The sequence below is a fragment of the Gavialis gangeticus genome, unplaced genomic scaffold (genome assembly GCF_001723915.1).
Source record: "Gavialis gangeticus isolate Ggan-Ray unplaced genomic scaffold, GavGan_comp1, whole genome shotgun sequence".
In the NCBI taxonomy this organism is placed as follows: domain Eukaryota; kingdom Metazoa; phylum Chordata; order Crocodylia; family Gavialidae; genus Gavialis; species Gavialis gangeticus.
Genome location: NW_017729022.1, coordinates 123,961,022 through 123,979,635, shown reverse-complemented (window position 1 = coordinate 123,979,635; position 18,614 = coordinate 123,961,022). Strand labels below are relative to the sequence as shown.

At 39.9% G+C, this 18,614-nt stretch overlaps 1 protein-coding gene across 2 annotated transcripts in view; it reads left to right on the top strand.

Moving 5' to 3' along the window:
• The window catches only part of KIZ (kizuna centrosomal protein), a 148,191-nt gene that overhangs the window by 34,914 nt on the left and 94,663 nt on the right, over positions 1 to 18,614 (top strand). For both annotated transcript variants that reach the window (XM_019516123.1, XM_019516122.1), the window contains exons 3-4: positions 2,910 to 3,069; positions 9,286 to 9,378. In XM_019516123.1, the coding sequence (XP_019371668.1) occupies positions 2,910 to 3,069; positions 9,286 to 9,378 (253 nt within the window). The remainder of the gene's footprint in view (positions 1 to 2,909; positions 3,070 to 9,285; positions 9,379 to 18,614) is intronic.

The window sequence follows — 18,614 nt, the reverse complement described above, 5'->3', positions numbered from 1 at the left end:
AAATCCCTGTAGCGCCTCATGACCTGGCTGGGAGCACTCTGGGCTGTGTCATCGGTGCCCACATGAATAAGGAGCATAGGATAGTGGGCTGGAGGAGCTTTGGGATCTTCTCTGCAACATCCTGGATGTGGGCCCCCGGGAAGCAGCAGACTTCTCAGACTGAGGGGTTGGGGTGGCAGATTGCCCCCTTGGTCCCCCTCAGGATGGAGCCTCCCACAACAAACACCTTACGTTTTGTCTTGGGGAGAGCAGGGATGGTAGCTGCAGTTGAGCCTGTGTTGCCTATGGGAGCTGACAACCCAGCAGGCTCTGCTGGAGCAGCAAGACCTGTGTACCTGTTGCTAAGCTCCGGCGGGGGAGGGGCCTTGGTGCGGTGGGCTGTAGGGCCCTTGACCACCTTGGTCCATGCCCCTGAGTGGACAGAGTGGGAGGTCCTGGAGTCCTCCTTTGTCCTGGAGGGAGATGGTGGTCTACCTTCTGGCTCCCGGGGGAGAAGGGCCTGGCAGGAGGAGTCTATCTCCTGCTCACAGTCCCTGATGGCACACAGTCTCTGGACTGTGGCCTGGAGCTCCTCCAGCTGGCACATCAGAGACCCCAAAACGGAGCACACCTCACATGGGGAGGTGGCCATGCTCCCGGGCCCCAGAGCCTGAAAAAGGGACAGGCAGCCTGCGCAGCTGAGAGCCAGGGGCTCCGTCTGTGTGGAGCCCGGAACCATGGGCTCCGTCTGGGTGGCCATCTCTGAGGTGTCAGAGGGGGGCCGCAGAGCCCGAGGGGACCCTCAGGGTGCAGCCCGCGTCCATCTGTGTCATGCCTCTGGTAGGCTGGCTACGGCTGGGACTGTCTACCCTGTGGGATTCGCAGGCAGGGTCTTGAGCCCTCCCGTGCACCCTCCTGCACAAACTCCGCGCTAACTCTCGCGCCAACAGACAAGCGCGTCTGTTTGCGCAGCCTGTTCACGTGGCTCTGGTTGTGTGGCTCCCTGGGGGGCTGGGCGAAGTGGGGGCCTGGGCGGGGGCTTGACCCACCCAGCTCCATGCAGCCGCCTCCTCCCACTCAGTGAGGGGTTAACCCCCTCCCACCATGGGTCCCGCTTGCCTCTGGCTGTGCTGGGGGTCGGCAGGAGGCTCCAAGACTGCTGGGGGTGTCTGGGGGGCTTCGAGGGAGTGGCTGGCTTTCACTCGCGCATCTCTCACTGCTCCGGAGCCTAACTGGGGCTTTTTTTGCTGTTGGCAGGCCCTTTTAAACTGTGCGCATGTGCAGTGGGCCCGCTGTCAGGGAAAGCTGCTCTTGGGCAAGGGGGGACCCTGCCCGGGATTTGCGGGGCCGGAGGGAGACGGTGGTCTACCCTCTGGCTCCTGGGGGAGAAGGGCCTGGCAGTAGGAATCAGTCTCCTGCTCACAGTCCCTGATGGCGCCTAGTCTCTGAACTGTGGCCTGGAGCTCCTCCAGTCCCAGCCCTCAACCTTGCCCCATTCCCTCCCTCACTGTGTGGGGGCCTCAGTCTATCCATCTCCCCCCAACCCCATAGACTTACCTGTAGGCAGTTGGGGAAGCTGCTCTCCACTGCTGCCTGGAGCTGTATTCCTGGCCATGTGCATGTGTGCACATGTATACATGCATATAGTGCCCTCTGCACCCTGCTTTCCTCAGCCCCTTGCAGACTGGAACTCTGCCGACTTCAAGGAGAAACTCACAGTTTCCCATAGTGAATGGAAAACCTGGATCCCTGCACGATACTGCGAATCCAGGACAAATAATGTCCTGGAGTCATGAAGCCTGGGACTAGGACTTGAGGTTCCTATTTTGGGACTGTCCCACCCAATTAGGGATGGGTGGTCACCCTAGCTGGAATGTACCCTGACCCAGACTACTCTATCAGGCCACATTTATGAGAGGTGGGGGAGGAGAGCATAAACCCCTTAATTGCCAGGAGGAAGTAGAATCCACATCTTCCATTAGGTTATTGTATAAAACACAAGGTCTTCTTTCTCCTCCTCTTTTTCTTCCAGCTCTTCTTTAAAACAAAAAAGTGTTACCTGCTCAGAACCTAAAACAATGACTAAAGATATCTGTCCCCAGGAGAGGATTTTAGGGTACAGATCCGAAGTGGACAGTGGCACTTTCCTTCACCCCTGAGTCAGATCCCTAAGCTCAGGGAAGGGGTTAGATTTCAGACACACCCTGTACTCAGCATTTCCTGTTGGTGTGTTCTACATCACTCACTTCTTGGAGTGCAAGTTAGATCCTATTTGGAGCAGATGAACTCTCTCCATGCTCTGCTGAGGGAGATAAGCATAGCAGTGCCTTGCCTCTAACTTGTAGGTGCAAAATCTTTTCTCAGCTCTTCCTTGAAGAGGACCCATATACTGGAAAAATGAAAATCAAGCGTAAATGTCTGAAGAGACGGGAAAATCCATGTTTAAGTTCTGCATGCTGTTTTCTTTCTCTTTTTGTTTTCAGTCTGATATGAATTTTGCTAAGCCTGAACTTCTGATATTCCTGTTTGTATAGCTGTAATTTAAAACCACCTTTCCTTACAAATACAGCTACCCATTTTTACAGTAGTCTTAAATTCATTAACTTTCTAAATTGCAACCTTTTTTAGCAGTCAAGGGCCCATTGTTTTGTTAATCCACTAATGTCCTTTTGAAACCAATTTTAATCCATAGTTAAATCTGACTTGCATAGATGTAGTATTTTGTCAGTTTTATAATGTAGCCTTGAACAAATTGCTTAAGAAATTCATACTTCTACTATGCATACCTTTTAGCAGAAAAGGAGTAATACTGAATACTGTGCTATCATTCTTTTAAATATTTGATTTAAACTGATATATATATAAATATGGTATATTTGACTTACTGAAAAGTGTTAATTCCTCCCTCTCTTTCCCATCTTTCCTTAAAGAGCTAAACTGAAATATGCAAAGCTCAAAAAATACTTGAAAGAGATCTGTGAACGGCAAAAGAATGCTCTTCTGCGAAACCAGGAGCTTTTAAAAGAGTTTGATCATATTGAAGCTCATTTTAGGACCTTTCCAAGTTCAGAGAGACTTCAGAAATTGAAGGTAATATTTTGTTAAAATATTCTCCTGCAGCAATTATCATACTATAGGGGATGCCAGTTGGACTTTGGCAATGTGTTTACATCAAGATTTCAGATGGTGTTGAATGTTATTCTGAAATGTTTAATGTTTGTGTTCTTGGGAGTAGGGAAAATTGAAATGAGCTAACAAATGACCTTTTGGACTAAACAGCAGCCAGATGGGTGCCATGTGCCTTCATATCTTTTGGGAACAAGGGGAATTTAGGGCAAATAAGCACATAGCAGGATTGTGCCATTTATTTGCATTAATACCATGGTTTATTTTTACCAATGCAAATATAAGCTAAATAGATGTGGTTATTCCAAGGCTATTTAAGTTAGAATTAAAAGGAAACTTTGGGAAGGTTATGAATAGGCTCAATAGCTTATTAGTTAAGTCACTTACCAGCAGACCCAGGTTTTAGGCTTCCCTCACCCAAAGGGGGTTTAAAGCCTTTGTCTTCTGCTTCCTAGCAAAGTGCCCTAATAACTAGGCAATGGCTTTGTGTTGTCTCGAGTAGCCTCCACTCCTCTTATCGGAACTGGTGTATTGGGCAGCAAACGGGGGAGAATGTGTGGCACCATGAAGGAGTACAAGCCAGAGACTGTCTTGCTGAGTGAGATGGATGATGCTCCGGATTCTAACTTGGGCCCTTCTCCTAGTGGAACAGAAACTATTCCATTGACATTGATGTGTTTTACTCCATGGATATTAAATGCCAAGTGCAATGGGACAGCTTCCAGGGGAGGGCTGCGAGCAATTTGGGTAGCGTCTAGTTTGTTGCTTGCTGGCTGGAGCACTTGGGTGGGAAGCAGGAGACACAGGTTCAAACTCTGTATGAGGTGGGTTAAAAGATGAGAGGACTCTCTTGTCCTCCACTACTGCTTTACTTCTAGCAAGTGTGTGCACAGGGAGATCCTCTTTATTCAAGCTGTGTGCAAGTGCCAAAAAATGCAGTTGCACTGATATGTATGTGTTACTTAAGTGTGTGTGGGGGGGGGCGGGGGCGGGAGGGAGCGTAATTTAGAATTTAGCCTTTTCAGATTTGGGTTGCTGGAATGCTTTGCCAGGTCATGTGCTCTGTATAGGAATGGAAAGTTTATCTTAATCCCAAATTACCAGATTAAATGGAACCAGGAACTAGTAGAAGTTATAGCTCCAGGCATAACTGGCATGAACAACTTTGGTTTAAAAGGAAAAAAAATCAGGTGTGTTTTTGTTTCTTTGTCGAGCCACTGCTTCATTGCTGTTTCTAGAAGGTCTGGTTAGGCAAATGATTAACTTGTTGCTGAACTTACCAAATGCACTGTAACCAAAGTATCTCAGTTTTATGGTAGGAAACATTTTCTCAGTATGAAGGAGATCACAAAAGTGATTATGTAAGCCTGTTGTTTTTTTTATTTTTAACAAATTGTAGGCACTGAATGTGTAACATGCAACACAAAATTAGCTTTCTCTTTCTTGTTCCCCTGGCTAGTGACACTACACAATCAAGAGCTTTTTCTTGGGAATGGTCATTCTGTCTTACAAGAAAGTTCATTCTTATTTGATCCCATGAAACTCAGACCTTGCTATTCTTTTATAGAGGTAGATAAAGTTGCAGTTTGAAATATAGGCTGATATAGCAGTTGCGCCCCAAAGTTTGGTCATTTTGTTCAGCAGTATCTTATTACAGAAAGAGCTGCCGTACAGATCCTCTGGCATAAAATTGTTGGGTTTGCAAACTGTTTTCCTTTCCTTTTGATAAGAGCATGCTGGCTATGCTATGAACATTTAATTATGGTAGCTAGAAATTAAATTGTTAGTAAGTTGAAATTTCTAATCACCCTTCTGTTTGGGTCTTTTTCATGGTATTAGAATTTAAAATTAAAATAGCAACAAATTGTCTTATGCCTTACCTTTTAATAAAGCAATAACTAGCATACAACTATTTATTTACTTCTTTTTCTTCTGAATTGTTTGAAACAAATTGGATCAAAACTGTAAAAGAAGTTCACTGTACTTACGAGAGAGAACATTTTAAATGTCTGTTATAGAAAAGACTTATTTTTACAAAATGGCAACTTTGGGGCTGAAATACCTTCAGATTCTAAATAGGCCAGTAAAAGTAACAATTATATGCTGCTGAAGTTTTTGATTTTGTACTGTTGCTTGTACTTTGTCTCAATAATCACTAAGCAGCACCTTTTGAAAATATGAAATTCTAGTAACGGTCTTGGATTAAAAAAAATTGTGCTACTTTAAATATTTGATATATTAAAACGCACTCACAGAACACTTGTTAACTACATTTGGCTTTTTTAAAGAAAACTTCCCATTTTCTATGCGAGTTAGATGCATGTTTTGAAAAAATCTCTTTTGAAATACCCAAGTATTTTCTTAGAAAAACAATTTAGGTAGACGGCAGTTAATATCACATAACATTAACGTAGTGGTTACGTTTTAGTGGAATCATATCTAGTGTATGCTCTGTTATGATCAGTGGGGCATATTCAATTATGTCTCTAAATCAGCACCTGGAGCTGGTAACCTGTTTTTCTACCTTTAGTTATGCTACTGATTCTTCTACCTTTTTGAAATATAGCTTCCTTAAATGAAACAAAAGACTAACACTTTAAAATATAGCAGTGATTTTGCTGTTCAGGAACTAATTAATCTGATTCAAGTATGCCTTTACAAGATACTGGTTTTACAAACCAAAATTTAAAAAATGTTGGAAGGGGGAGGTAAGCTTCTTAAATAGGTTTCTGTGTACATGTTCTGGACCTGCAGTAAATGTCTTAGTTCTGAAAAATCAACGAACAGTTAGCAGTTTCCAGGGATGTCAGTAAACTTAGCTGAAAGAGCACAGGGTTCAGGAAGACTAAGATCCAGAGTTGGGAGCAAGAGGAGAGAAGTAAGAGGCCCATCTTTGTATGGGGGAAACAGTAGGCATAAATAAAAAGGAAGGGGAAAGTAAATGTGAAATTACAGGGAAGAATGAGAGAAGGTAACAAAGGGAAGCATAAAGAACAGAGTGAGGCAAAAAATAGGAAAATACTTTAAAATATTTTTTTAGGTCTCTTGCAGCTTCTCCAAAATCCTATGTGAGGCATGTGGGAGCCCCGCAGTTCATTTGCTTAGTGAGTCTTTATTCCTCTTAGTATTTGTTGCTGAAAATCAGAATAATTTTGAATTGGTAACCCAAGTCCATCTGGATTGCTCTGAAGGAATATGCCAGGAAAGCTTAAACTGTTATAAAGCATTGTTATCTTTTATCTTTTGCACCTGTGAACAGGTACAAAAGGCTCATCTGGAGTGTTTTATATACCCTATACAAATGGTTCAACTTGCTTCCACCTGACAAAGTTAGGATTATACCTTCTCCCACAGATTGTATTTGGCAGCTGGTGCAGCCTTTCATAGGTACAGTGACAGTAGGCAGGTTGCCAGCAGCCCACAGACCTATGGATTATAAGGGGCCTATTATCTGGAAGCAGGGGGAAAATGGCTCTTTTGCCATGGCATATTACTGTGGCCTTACACAGGGACATGAAAATTTGCATATGGGGTCAAATTTCTGATCTATCTAGCACTGCCCTGTCTCTGATTGGTTAGTGCCATCTTTTCAGAGTAAGGTGCAAACAACCACTTCTGGAAGCAGTAATGAGATGCACACCCCTACAGAATATTACTTCTTACCTGCTATGGTTTGAAGTGGGCTTGATCTAAAACTTAAGGGCTTTTATCCCTTTTGAAAGGTTTGTGTTTTTCCATGTCTGTTCAGTGTTTCTTGGTTATTATGGATATTTGTTACCTATCTGTCCAATCCTTTTTGGATCCTGCAAAACCCTTGGCTCTGATGCTAAAACGTGGCAGGGAGTGGGGAAAATTTCTTTTTTTTTTTTCTTTTCTTTTTCAGTTGGAAATGAAAAGCAACACATTTTATTCACTGTCCCTTTGTTTTTGCATTTCTAGAAAGGATGATCTGCCTCCTTGATGCTAGTTCTTGTAACAGTTCCAATCTGTTCATTGTTTAAGTGGAAGTTTTTCATGCCTCTAATAACTTTTATTGCCTGCTTTGGAACGCAGTTTATTTTTATATAATTTTTTTAGATGGTCTAATCAGAACTCTTCATGCTGATGAAATTTTTGTGAGCTAGTAATACTGTTGCACTTAAATTTCTTACTTTAAAGGTAATTTTCTTGGTGCCTGTTATTTATATTGTAGAATGAATAATTTTCAAGTCCTAGTGGCTGATCTACTTATATACTAAATTTTTCAGAGGTAGGAGGGTCTTTGGAGTAGATATAAAATGTGCCTGTAGGTGGTAATGATTTCCATTGTAATACCCCAGTGACCAAGGGAACGTCTTATGCCTGCATGGTCATTCTGATAAAGTGATCTCGTAGCTACATCTGGCTAGTGTCTAGTAATTTTTAAAGCCTGGTGCTTGTAGTAGCGTCTGTAAAACATCCTTTCCCTACCTATTTGCAGCTCTGTTAGCAGTGTCCTGTATTCCACCTATGCATTGCTACGGATGGTATCTTGTGGCACATGCTGGGTTTGTAGCGTTTTGCATAAAGTCGCTTATACTGTACTTCTGTAGAGCAGAACTGTAACAGTTCCGCCTGGCTGGTTGTATACACGTGTGGGAGGGGCAGAGAAGAGATGCACCAGTGTTTACAGATATTCTGCAGCTTGGTCCTTCATTCAACCTTGATAGCAATTAGTCCAGAGTTTGTGTTCATATCATAATGTGCATCAGGTTTTTATAGATTTATTTTATATTTTTAAAATGGGACCTATATGCCAGTTTAACCTACTCTGTATAGAAAGACATTGACCTGGGCCATTACTGTTTTATATGCTAATATGCATGTGAAGTTTTTCAGTATTCCTGTTCAGAATCGTATACAATTAATTAATTTTTCTGGATTGAAGCCATTTTAACTCAGCTTGTTGAGCAAAGCAGAGGTCATAAACCCTTCCTGCTAAGCTGAAAAAATGAAACCACTGTTTGATTTTCTGTTTGTTGCAGTTATCATTAAAATTTAGTCTGGCATATAGGTATGAAAGTGCAGATTAAGTTGTCAGAATGTTAATGTTTTTTAGTGGAGAAGAGAATACTTTTAGGAACTGTGTTTTCTTAAAACTATATACAGCGTATGAGGATTGTTGACAACATCTTTTAAATTGTATCCAGGTTTTGTGTGGATCTGCACTTTGTTCACTAACTGCTGAAATCATAGCCAAAATTTAAGCTGTTGAAAAAAATATCATTTAAGTGTTTGAGTTCTGAATGTAAAATTCTTGTGTAGCATATAGTCCTTTGTTCTTAAATAATACTGTTTCATATTTTATGAACAAGCCTCGTACGTGGAAAATAACGTTCCCTGTATGTAAGTTAGAAACTGAAGTACAGAGCTGTCAAAGTTAATTATTTTTCAGATTGATTTCTCATTGTGTATTACCTGATTCAGACTATCTAGTTAAGTACATCCATTCAGTACCAGTGTAATCTGTTTTTAAGGTTTACAATTACTCACAAAGTACTAATTATAGGTGCAGTATATGCTTAGCTTTCAAGCAGTAGTCTTTTTATGACTGTATTACATTTGGTCAATTAAACAATGTAGTGGAGGTGAAGACATTTTTATGCAGTTGTTTGTTAGTAACATTAGACCAAGTTGCTTTTTTCATGCTATGTTGCTCTTTATAGCATCTGCTCTATATTCTCTTCTTGGAATAGCTCAGTAGGCTGTAAGGTGACATGTATAAGAAATAAAAAGTCTAAAGGTTGCATTTGGTTGCCAAGTTATGTAGATATACTTCCAGATTATTTTGGCTGTAATAGCACATTACAAAAATACAGGAGTCAACAAGTTGCTATTACTATGCAGGCTCTTAAAATAAGTGAACAAATATAAATGAAAAGCCACAGAAAACAACCTACAAATCATGTGCTTTTGTTTTGCATGGAAATTAAAATAGATTATGAAGAAAAATGGGGTCTCAAGATGTTTTCATATGAGATGTTATAAATATTTTTGCTTTCCTCGGGTAAGATTATTTTCTAATTACCCAGTATTATTGTGACCTTGATTTCTGTGATTATCAAGAATATTGTATAGTATAATTGTCTGTTGCTTTTTGTGTATAGGTCTAACTTGTATAGTATATGTAAATATTTACATAATAGGTTTCTTTTTGTTTAGGTACAAAATGAAAAAGAAATTAACAGTACGCTGATACTTGACAAGAACAACATGTTGATAAAAGGTGACAAGAAAGAAGGTAACAATAAGCAGGTAATGGAGAATAGTAGAGACTATACATATATTGTTACTCTAAGAACACCTATGAGTTTTCTTACAAGACGGTAGGTACTGTTCAGTAAATGGGCTGTTGTAAAAAAAATGAACTGTGCAATTGTTGCTATAATATAAGACATGTTGCTTAAGCACTGTAGTGTAATTCTTTTAATTAATCTTCTTAATTTGATTGTTAAAGATACAAAAGACCCTGATGGAATGGTGGGGCGGGGGGGAAGTGTATATATTTGTCTATTTATATAGCATTTTTATATTCTATTATCAAACCAGTCTTGAGCTCTGAAAAAGTATTCTTAATGAAAGGTATACGCAGTGTGATAATTGATTCATAAGTTGTATTATAATTTTGTACATTTTGACCTTTTCTTAAAAGAAGCAAAAAGAGATTACATATCTAAGCAACAGACAAAAAGACTGACAACAAATACTTAAATATATTCTGCTATATATCTGCAGTAATGCAGGCTTCTAATCCCTCCTCCTATCTCCATATAAATGATACAGTTCAAGACCATAGCTGTTTTCTTCACTAAAAGCAGTAAAGCTCTTTTAGATGAAATGTCTAAAAACATCTTGTAATAACTTGGAGCATGCTGGCAAGAGTAGTCACTTGTGACTATGTGTGAAACCCCCTCAGCTAGTCGATATTGTAATAAGCAAAAATGGTAGCATCACTCCATTATTCAGAAAAGCCAACAGCATGCTTGTCCCTTAGGCTACAGCATTCATTAAGAAAAGCTTACTGGGCTGAAAGCTGGAAACAGATGATAACGGGATATGATTTTCATATTTAATGCATTCCTTGGAAGAGTATGTGTGCTGCAGATTGATAGAAGAATCAACTGCTACTTTACTAAAAGACTTTCTAGTTTGCCCTATAGCTACCGATGGAATCATTCAGCCAAGAAATTAACTTTTTCTCCTTTTACCTGCTTTATATATCTGCTAAGCAGGCTGCCTGGCTGCCAGTAAATGTTATTATGCAGTTAACTGTTTGGTATTTAAGACTCTTATCAGAAAAGAAACAGAGGCCACACTATTTTGTTTTTATAGTAGGAGGAAGGTTTTCATTTTTCTTTCTTCAGTGCATTAGCAGGCACTAATCTGAGTTTATAGGAAGTTTTCCCCCATAGATTAAAAAGTTAAAAACCTTGAATTTAGAGTATTCTTTAAACTGTAATATATAAAGCAATGAACCCCAGCAACCTTGACCTATATAAGCAGGCCTTCAGCAATGCATGAATTACTTTCTGTCTAGATGTATATGAAAAAGTATAAAGTTAGAGTTTGGAAATACTGAAATTTTATATTTTTAATTTTAAAAACATTTGGTTTAAAACAGTTTTCTTGGGAGCCACAGTTTCTAAGCTATAGAAAACAATTATGTTGCATTGCTGTTCTTGTTGCATAAATACCAGGAAAACACTATTGTTGTGATGCCTAAATACATGTTTTTATTGAAAAATATTGACACATTTTGTTTAATACTAGGAATTCTACTCTGCCGCCAAATGTGTCAACTTATCGTATACTAAAATTATAGCTTAAAATTGGGAATGATTTTTTTTTTCTTTTTGAAAAGCAAAGATTGCTCCTTTAAATTATATCGTGGACTGTGATGGCTAGAGAGAGATCTGAGTTTATCTCAGAGAGGATAGCTAGGGCCTATTAGTACAAATTAAAATAGACTATTGTAATTCTGATTTTTAAGGATTTTATAACTCAGCTCTTTTTAATTTGGCACAGTTTTTCAGACTAATTGTGCGTATCTTTCCTCTTCCTAAGTTTACTTGAAATCTTTATATAGCAGAATTAAACAGAACGTGAAATTCATTCTGCTGATGCAATATCATCAGCACCACTTAAGTCTTGCAGTGGGATGGTGCAACGGTTGCTGGTATATTGGCCACACTATCTTGCTCTATGGAAGGTGGCTGGCACAGAGGATGGTGCTGTTGGTTGGAGGATCTAGGGAATCTGCCTTTACATGTATCTCACAACCGTAAATACCCACGTAAGTTTTGCAGAAGGCTATGGAAACAATGTCAACTTACATGCTGAAGTGGCAGCCAGAGGGCAGCTACATTAGAGCATTGGACACTGACCCAAGATGAGAAATAAATATCCAAAAAAACCCAAAACAAAACTAATTTTACCTCTGCTGCATATGTTATGTGCGTTTATTGGATGATATGGCTTGCATCTCAGCTGTTGCCTTTTGGATCACCTAGAATGACAGTGAAAATACAGTGGTGTCAAAAGTGATAGCCTAATCCTACACTGCTTTTGATTTTCCATAAAGGTTTTGCCTGGTTGAGTATTACAGGATCATAGGTGGTATGGCATTATTTTTGTACAAAAAAATCAAAGAAGAGAAGGAACGCATTTGTTCAAGTCTTGCAAAAACTGTAAAGCAAGTTGTTGCAATTTAGACCAGCATCTCCAGTTGTGATAATGTCTAATTTTGTTTTAATCCAGTTGTATCTAATTTTAAATTCATTCCCTAAATTATGTGCACTTATTTCTTACCTGTTGTTTTCTTTATTTGAATAAAGTGTACCATTGGGATGTCATGGAGAAGTAAACATCACAGCTCACTGAATAATCTGGAAAATGCAGCAAGGAGGGATCACTCTATTAATTAATGTGTTCAAAAAGGCTTATTTAGAAGCTTAGGGATGATGAAGCAGGATACAAAAGGAAAGTGTATGAATGTCCTGTTTGTTTCACAGACTTACTTGAGAAAATGTACTTGGAAGTAGAGACTTAACAAATATTTTTAGGCAATATTTTCATGCACATTTGAGTAAAAGAAAAAACAAATCTCTTAACTAAAAACGGTGTTTTACAAATGTTACTTAATTTGCTGTTAATGACCCCAGCTCTTGACTAAATCCCAATCCCAGTCTAAATGGTGATGGAGTGTGGACTTCAGAGCTTAGTAAAACTGGAGTAAAGGCATAGGGAAGCCTTAATATATTAGAACTGCAGTAGCACTTTACCCTCAGAGGCTTCCATGTTACTTTCTGATGAGAAAAAACCAACTAATACATATTTCAGTGTTTTTATAACTATGTTGTCAACTAGCAATTTTTTCATAGTGTTTGTATTGGCATGATTATTTTCTTGATTTTTATTGTGGTTTTTTCCCCCCCCTCACTAAAAGGTGCTTATATGATGGAGGAGTGGAATGGGACTTGGTTCTGTCTTTGGAAGTGGGGGATAGCATCTGGCCCTCAACATATTTTGGTTTTTTTAGTAGACTAGCATGTGGCTATCTATGTCTTTATTAAGTCATAGGAAATGTATCTGTTTTATTTAATTTTTCCAATCTTAAGTATATCAGCTGCTTTCTTGATATGTCACACAACATATTTTTAGGGAATCCACACATTTCTTCCCTATCTAGTAGGGGTTTTTTTTGTTCTTGATAAAATAAAATAGACAAAATCCATTCCCTCGATCCCTATGATGATATGGGGAATCTGTCTGTGTACAGCTATGAATTTTGATTGATATTGGGGGCCTCTCTATGTATATCTCTGTCAGACTGCAAACTCCTTTTGAATGAGGGACTTATCACCTGCTTCTCTTATCTTTTATACCTTCATGTTGGACTGAAATTCCAAAAGCGGGGGTGCACACAAAGGTAAAAATAAAGGGTCATTAATCTTGATGGTCCTCTCATCACACAGAAGTCCCTAGGGTGAACAGTTGTCTGCTGCCCAGGGCAAGCCATTTTTTTTCAAGTCTGAACTCCAGGAGATAGCTAAACTGGAGATCACTTAGCAGGGGACATTGATCATTTGATAAGGCAGATCATGGGGTCAACTGACAAGGGGGACTGGAGGTTATTAAAAAGAGGATATCTCTGTTCTAGTCAGTCAGTGCAATCTGTACTGACTGTAGAGGTCAGTGGGAGAGGGAAAACTTGGGCAGGAAGAGAGAAGGGAACTGGCTGTTCAGGAAGGAGAGAGATTCCATGTTCCAAAAGAAAGGCCATGTGCTGGAGGGCATGGGAGGAGGTGGCTTTTGGGCTTAGACTTTGACCTATGCCCAAGGCTGCCTTGAGAGGGATGACAAGGTTGAGGAAGAGACAAGTGCTGGCAATATTTTATTTTGTCTAGATGTGTATATTTCTTTTGGTAGCTAAGGTGAAAAGTAATTGCTTGTGTAGCCCTTAACAATTCTGGCTCTCTCACTTTCAACTATCACCCATAACACTGGAGCTCTGGGAAAGGGTTTATTTGGTGGAAGGTCATAGGGCTTGTAGTTGTGGCTGTAGGGCTTAAGATGATTGGGCCACAGGCTCTTATTTCAATGAAGGAGGGGCAACAGAAAAGTTGTGAAAAAGTGTAACCAGAGAGGAACAAGAGACTGACTGGAGCCTGCTAGGACTCAAATGGCAGCAGGGGAAGTCTCAGCAGGGCTGTGGCATCCACACAAAGTACTTCTTATCTGTCTGTAAAATAAACAAGGAAAACTTTGTTTTGAATTTTCTTCCTTTGAATATTCCTTTTCAACAGCAGTAGCTCTGGCTTTCCTTTGCACATATTAGTTAGGTGCTTGATATTGTTTCCTAGCTTCCAGTCCATACATACAACATTTTAGTTTGTACTTAGCCTTATGTATTGAAAAACAGTTAATGTGCTCCCAACGTATCAGTATGTCTTACCCTTTTAAGCTCTTTTTGCTTTGAAAGGAGTGTTTTGCTCACAAAGCCCTGTTCTATGCCATTCAACTCTCAAAATATTTCCATAAGCCTGACATTTAATGTATAAGTTGGCTTGTCTTTGATCATTTCAGTTTGTTGTTTGACATGATGCGTCATTGATTGGGTTTTAGCTATCTGTCAGACCACTGAGGGTTCCTAGCAGAGAGTACTGTTGGGGTACCTGGCATTATGTTTGACTTGTTAAATATGCCAGTCAGAGCTCCCAGCAGCAAGTGCTGATACACTGTCAAAAGACAGATTAATCTAAAGTTCCCGGTGGGAAGTGCTCCTTGGAAACAGTGTGTGGAGTTAGGTCTGCTTGCTGGTGTAGTGAAGCCAAAACTCAGACACTCCTTACTGTTTCTTTGGGGCACCTTGGAGATACTTCATGATACTCAGTGATTGATAAGAGATGTCAAGGTGTAATTTGTGAAGTGCTTAGGACTTCATGCTTTTGACTGCCTCAGAATGTCTAAGAACTGGCTAACCTGCACCATTGAATGCTTCAGGAAGCTACTGGGTTGACTTTCAAAGGCTCCTCATCCTCAAGCACTTGAAGGATCCCAGTGAACAGGTGCTTGAAGGTCCAGCACGTATATTTTGACCGTTCAGGCCACCGGCTGTTACCATATTAGAGGTACTTTGGACCTAGAAAACAGTACAGATGAAGAACTGCATTAATCATGGTCTTGTTGACATGCCCTGCAGGTGCAGCACCACAAATACTCCATTGTGATGCCGAAATTCTGAATAAGCTTGGCTGCAGGGGCTCTTTGCTGTGGTGTGCTCTGGCTTCATCAGTCTGGTGTTGATCTTGGGTGTCTATGCCATCAACCTTGTCAATAAGAGGCATCACTACACCAAACAGCTGAGACTTCAGCCATTGTTGTCACTAAAGCTCAAGATGAAGAGTAGTGATTAGCAGTAGTGTTTCAGAGATGCACGCCATCCTTGTGCTGGCAGTGTCCAGCTCTTAGGGTGCTCAGTGCTAACAGTGTTTAGCAATGCACTGAATAACATCCCTTTCACTGCTGCACATATTTTTGTGAGTCTTTGTACCACTGTGCTTTTGGTCTTTAAACCATTCTGTAGGTCTCCGTTTCAAGGATTCCATCTCTATGACAGTTGATTCCATTACAATCCCCTTCTTTTCCATGGAAAGTGAGAACTTTGATTTGAGCACCATTTCTTCTAAGTATAGTGCCATGGCAGCTCTGTATTCAAAGTTTTATCATTCATAATTGGTATCCTTTCTAAGCCAAGAGGGTTCCTTTGGAAGAGTACTGGGCATCTTTGGGTTTGCAAATACTTTGTGACATTTAAGTCTCCTCTCAAGACATTGCTCTGTATCATAGAAGCTTTCTGTCTTTAGATGCTTTGGGAGCCATGTTCACTGGGTTTGTGCACTGTAGACAGGGCAATTTCTAAAAACTTTTGAGCGGTGAAGTTTCTTAACTTTTTATAGAAAATAGAACACCTTTAGTGACAGTACTGCCTCACATATGCTTTCTTCCATAACTTAATCACATTGATGTATAACTGCCATTTTGTTTTTATGTCCTTTTGTGAAGGGTCAATGTTTAGTGACAACAGAGATAATAGTCATCAGCAGAGGTTCCCTAACAGGCAGAGCAGAGCAATTCCAGCTTCTGCGATTCTATTCTAGCTAGCTGGAGTGATGGGATGTGTCAGTGAAACCTACTGAGCACCATGGGACTCTGAGATACTGAGCATTCAGGAAGCATAACGGATCTCAGTGCTGATCAGGAAAGCTCATGGCCATCTTCCCAGTAGTGATTTGCTGGGAATTAAAGCCAATCTGTAGAGCTAAAGATTGGCTGGAGTTGTAGCTGAGGTGATTTAACTGCCACACTGGTTACTTAGCACCAGAGCTGAGACCGTGTATCCTCATTGTATAACAGTTGAGCTGTGATGAATTAGGAAAGTGGAAAATTTATCCTTGTTAAAGGAAAAGTGCTTTAAGGGCACTAATTTGTATATTTGTCTCTTGGGAAAGAATGGAAAGAACTCAGTTAAAACATAAATCTGTATCAACTGAATGATAGAATGGATAAGTGCATTTGTTCTTTGCATTTGAAGAGGTTTGGCTTCAAATCCACCTTACCTACCGGGTAGAACTGTGGGAAATTCTATGGCTGATTTGGTAGTGTTGGAGTGATCTTATGGTAGTGGTGGTCCAGGAAATAGGACTTCTTCAGGTCACCTGAAGAAAAATTCACTAACTGGCTAAGTCTATCCCAAGCATGTGGTTGATCCAGTAAAAGATAGCCATAAAAAATCTTGCCTCTTGTATAATTAATTTTATAACTTTTCGTCAATATTCTAGCCAGATCCCTTTTCCTAATTTTTTACCCCTTTTCTCTTTCATTTTAGATTGCTGCCTGGTGAAAAATTATATTTGGACCAAGCTTTATGTTTCAAATTCTAAGTCCTGTAGTGCAAAACCAGGCAGAGAGAGTTTCTTACATTTATAAAGGGGTTTGCTAGGAACTATTTTTTGCAAAGCTGCATGTTATATCTTATTAAATTCTTTTTGTTTTGGAACACAAAATCCAGGAGCTACTAAATCCATAAAACATATCCTGGATACATTTGAAAGCAGAAAATCTGAGACCCAAAGGATAAGTAGGGAACCAAAAAAGTAAGTGATGGAATATATTGTAAACTTAATCTTAGTAGGGTTACCTGGCTTTCTAGAAATAACTCAGTTTATAAAGTGAATGTATTTTCTTTTGTTTGTGCTAAAAACTGGGCTTTACTGGGAAGTTTTTGCCACATATACTAGATGAAGTAAATTGAAGAATCTTTCACATAGAGGTGGTAGCTGGACCCCCAAAAAAATATTCAGATGGTAAGGGTAGAGGAGAAAGAGGAGGTAGCAGTGCCACTCTGAAATGTTGTTGTGCTTGAAGTTGTTAAAGTTTTACTAGGACCCTAACTTTATTGTGACGTCAGCCCACTAGTTTTGGTTCATTGTGTGTCTACTGACTCTGTCCTCCTTTTATTGCAGTAAAACTGCAGTAAACTTTACTCTAAACAAATTTTTCAGTATATTTATTAAGTAAATGAAGAGAACCAAAAGAGAAATGTTAAGGTACTTGAAACTAGAAATTAAGTAGTTGTTATTTGTTTTTTAAAAAGTTTTGTTTAAGTCTTTCAGAGGCAAAAAATGTAATTAAAAAGTCTCTTTCTGGTACCAGTAAAATCTTTCAGGGTGAGGAGGAGTTGATCCACTGGTAGATCTTTTGTTTTAGCTCAACTGTTGCTCCAACTTGTTTAAACAAATATAGCAAACACACAGGAGGAAGTAAAGAAAGGGGATCAAAGAAAGAAGATGACTCTGGCATCTCTAATGTGTGCTTTGTTAATGTATTGTTAGCAGTGCATGATGTATAGTCAGCTCAGTATGGAACAAGTGTGCTTTAACTTCTCCAAGCAAGCTCATTCACTCAGTTTAGCTTGTCTAAGTAGGGTCCTGTACACTGTTCAGCCTTTGGTACTTATCACAGTGATGATACAGAATTCAGCTGATTTTAAGAACTGACCATACAATGCTAAATGAGAGGTAGGAAAGAATAAGAATAGAAAAAGAATGTGTCAAGCAGAAGAGGTGGTAATAGTTGTCTTAAAACTTATATCCATGGAGGTGTTCAGGATTGATAAGTGGGCAGTAGTAAGACTGTCTAATTCTTTTTTCATTCTAGTCTAAACATTCTTTTTCAAAATCAGAAAATGGTGTCCTAGTGTAGGAATGGTAAATCTCTGAATGTTGTGGTAGCGACCATGGTCATACTAATTAGTACTTTCTGAGACCCACAAGTTCATCACTACCCTTCTTAATCTTCCTTTGCACCTCATGCTCTCCCTTTTGAAAGTAATGTTCAAAAGATCAGGCAACCGTATTCTTTTAAATTTAACCAATGAAAACAGTTCTCAGTGATTCCTAAATATGTACTGTTTTGTATTTGAATGTCTTGGTTTGTTGCTAAAACAAATGTATAGCTTTATTGGGATTCCTAGTTGAGCTGTTTTCTAAAACGTATTATTATTTTTACAGTTTATTATTTGCCTTCCTTTTACCTATTTTGGCTTGGCTTCAGACCAGGGAAAAGAGCTGCAAGCCTCGGCATGCAACAGCTCCATCCTGGTAATACAGGAATGTTCATATTGAATTAAACCAGGGGTGAGCAGTTTTTGGGCTTGGGGGCACATAGAGAGTTTTGATGAGTTGTGGTGGGCTGGGTCAACACTTCCCCCCACTCTTCCTCCCACCTCCCCACAACAACTCACTAAGACTCCCTATGTGGGATGGAGCTGCAGTTGGGTGGGGAGTGGGATGGGCAGGTGAGTATGGGATCACAGGGTGAAGTCATGAGGTAGTAACAGTGTGGGGCTGGTGCCCAGGGAAGGGCTTCCTGCACACCTCTGCCCCGTGGGCAGAGTGTGAGGGGGGTCTTTTGTGTGTGGGGGTGGTGGG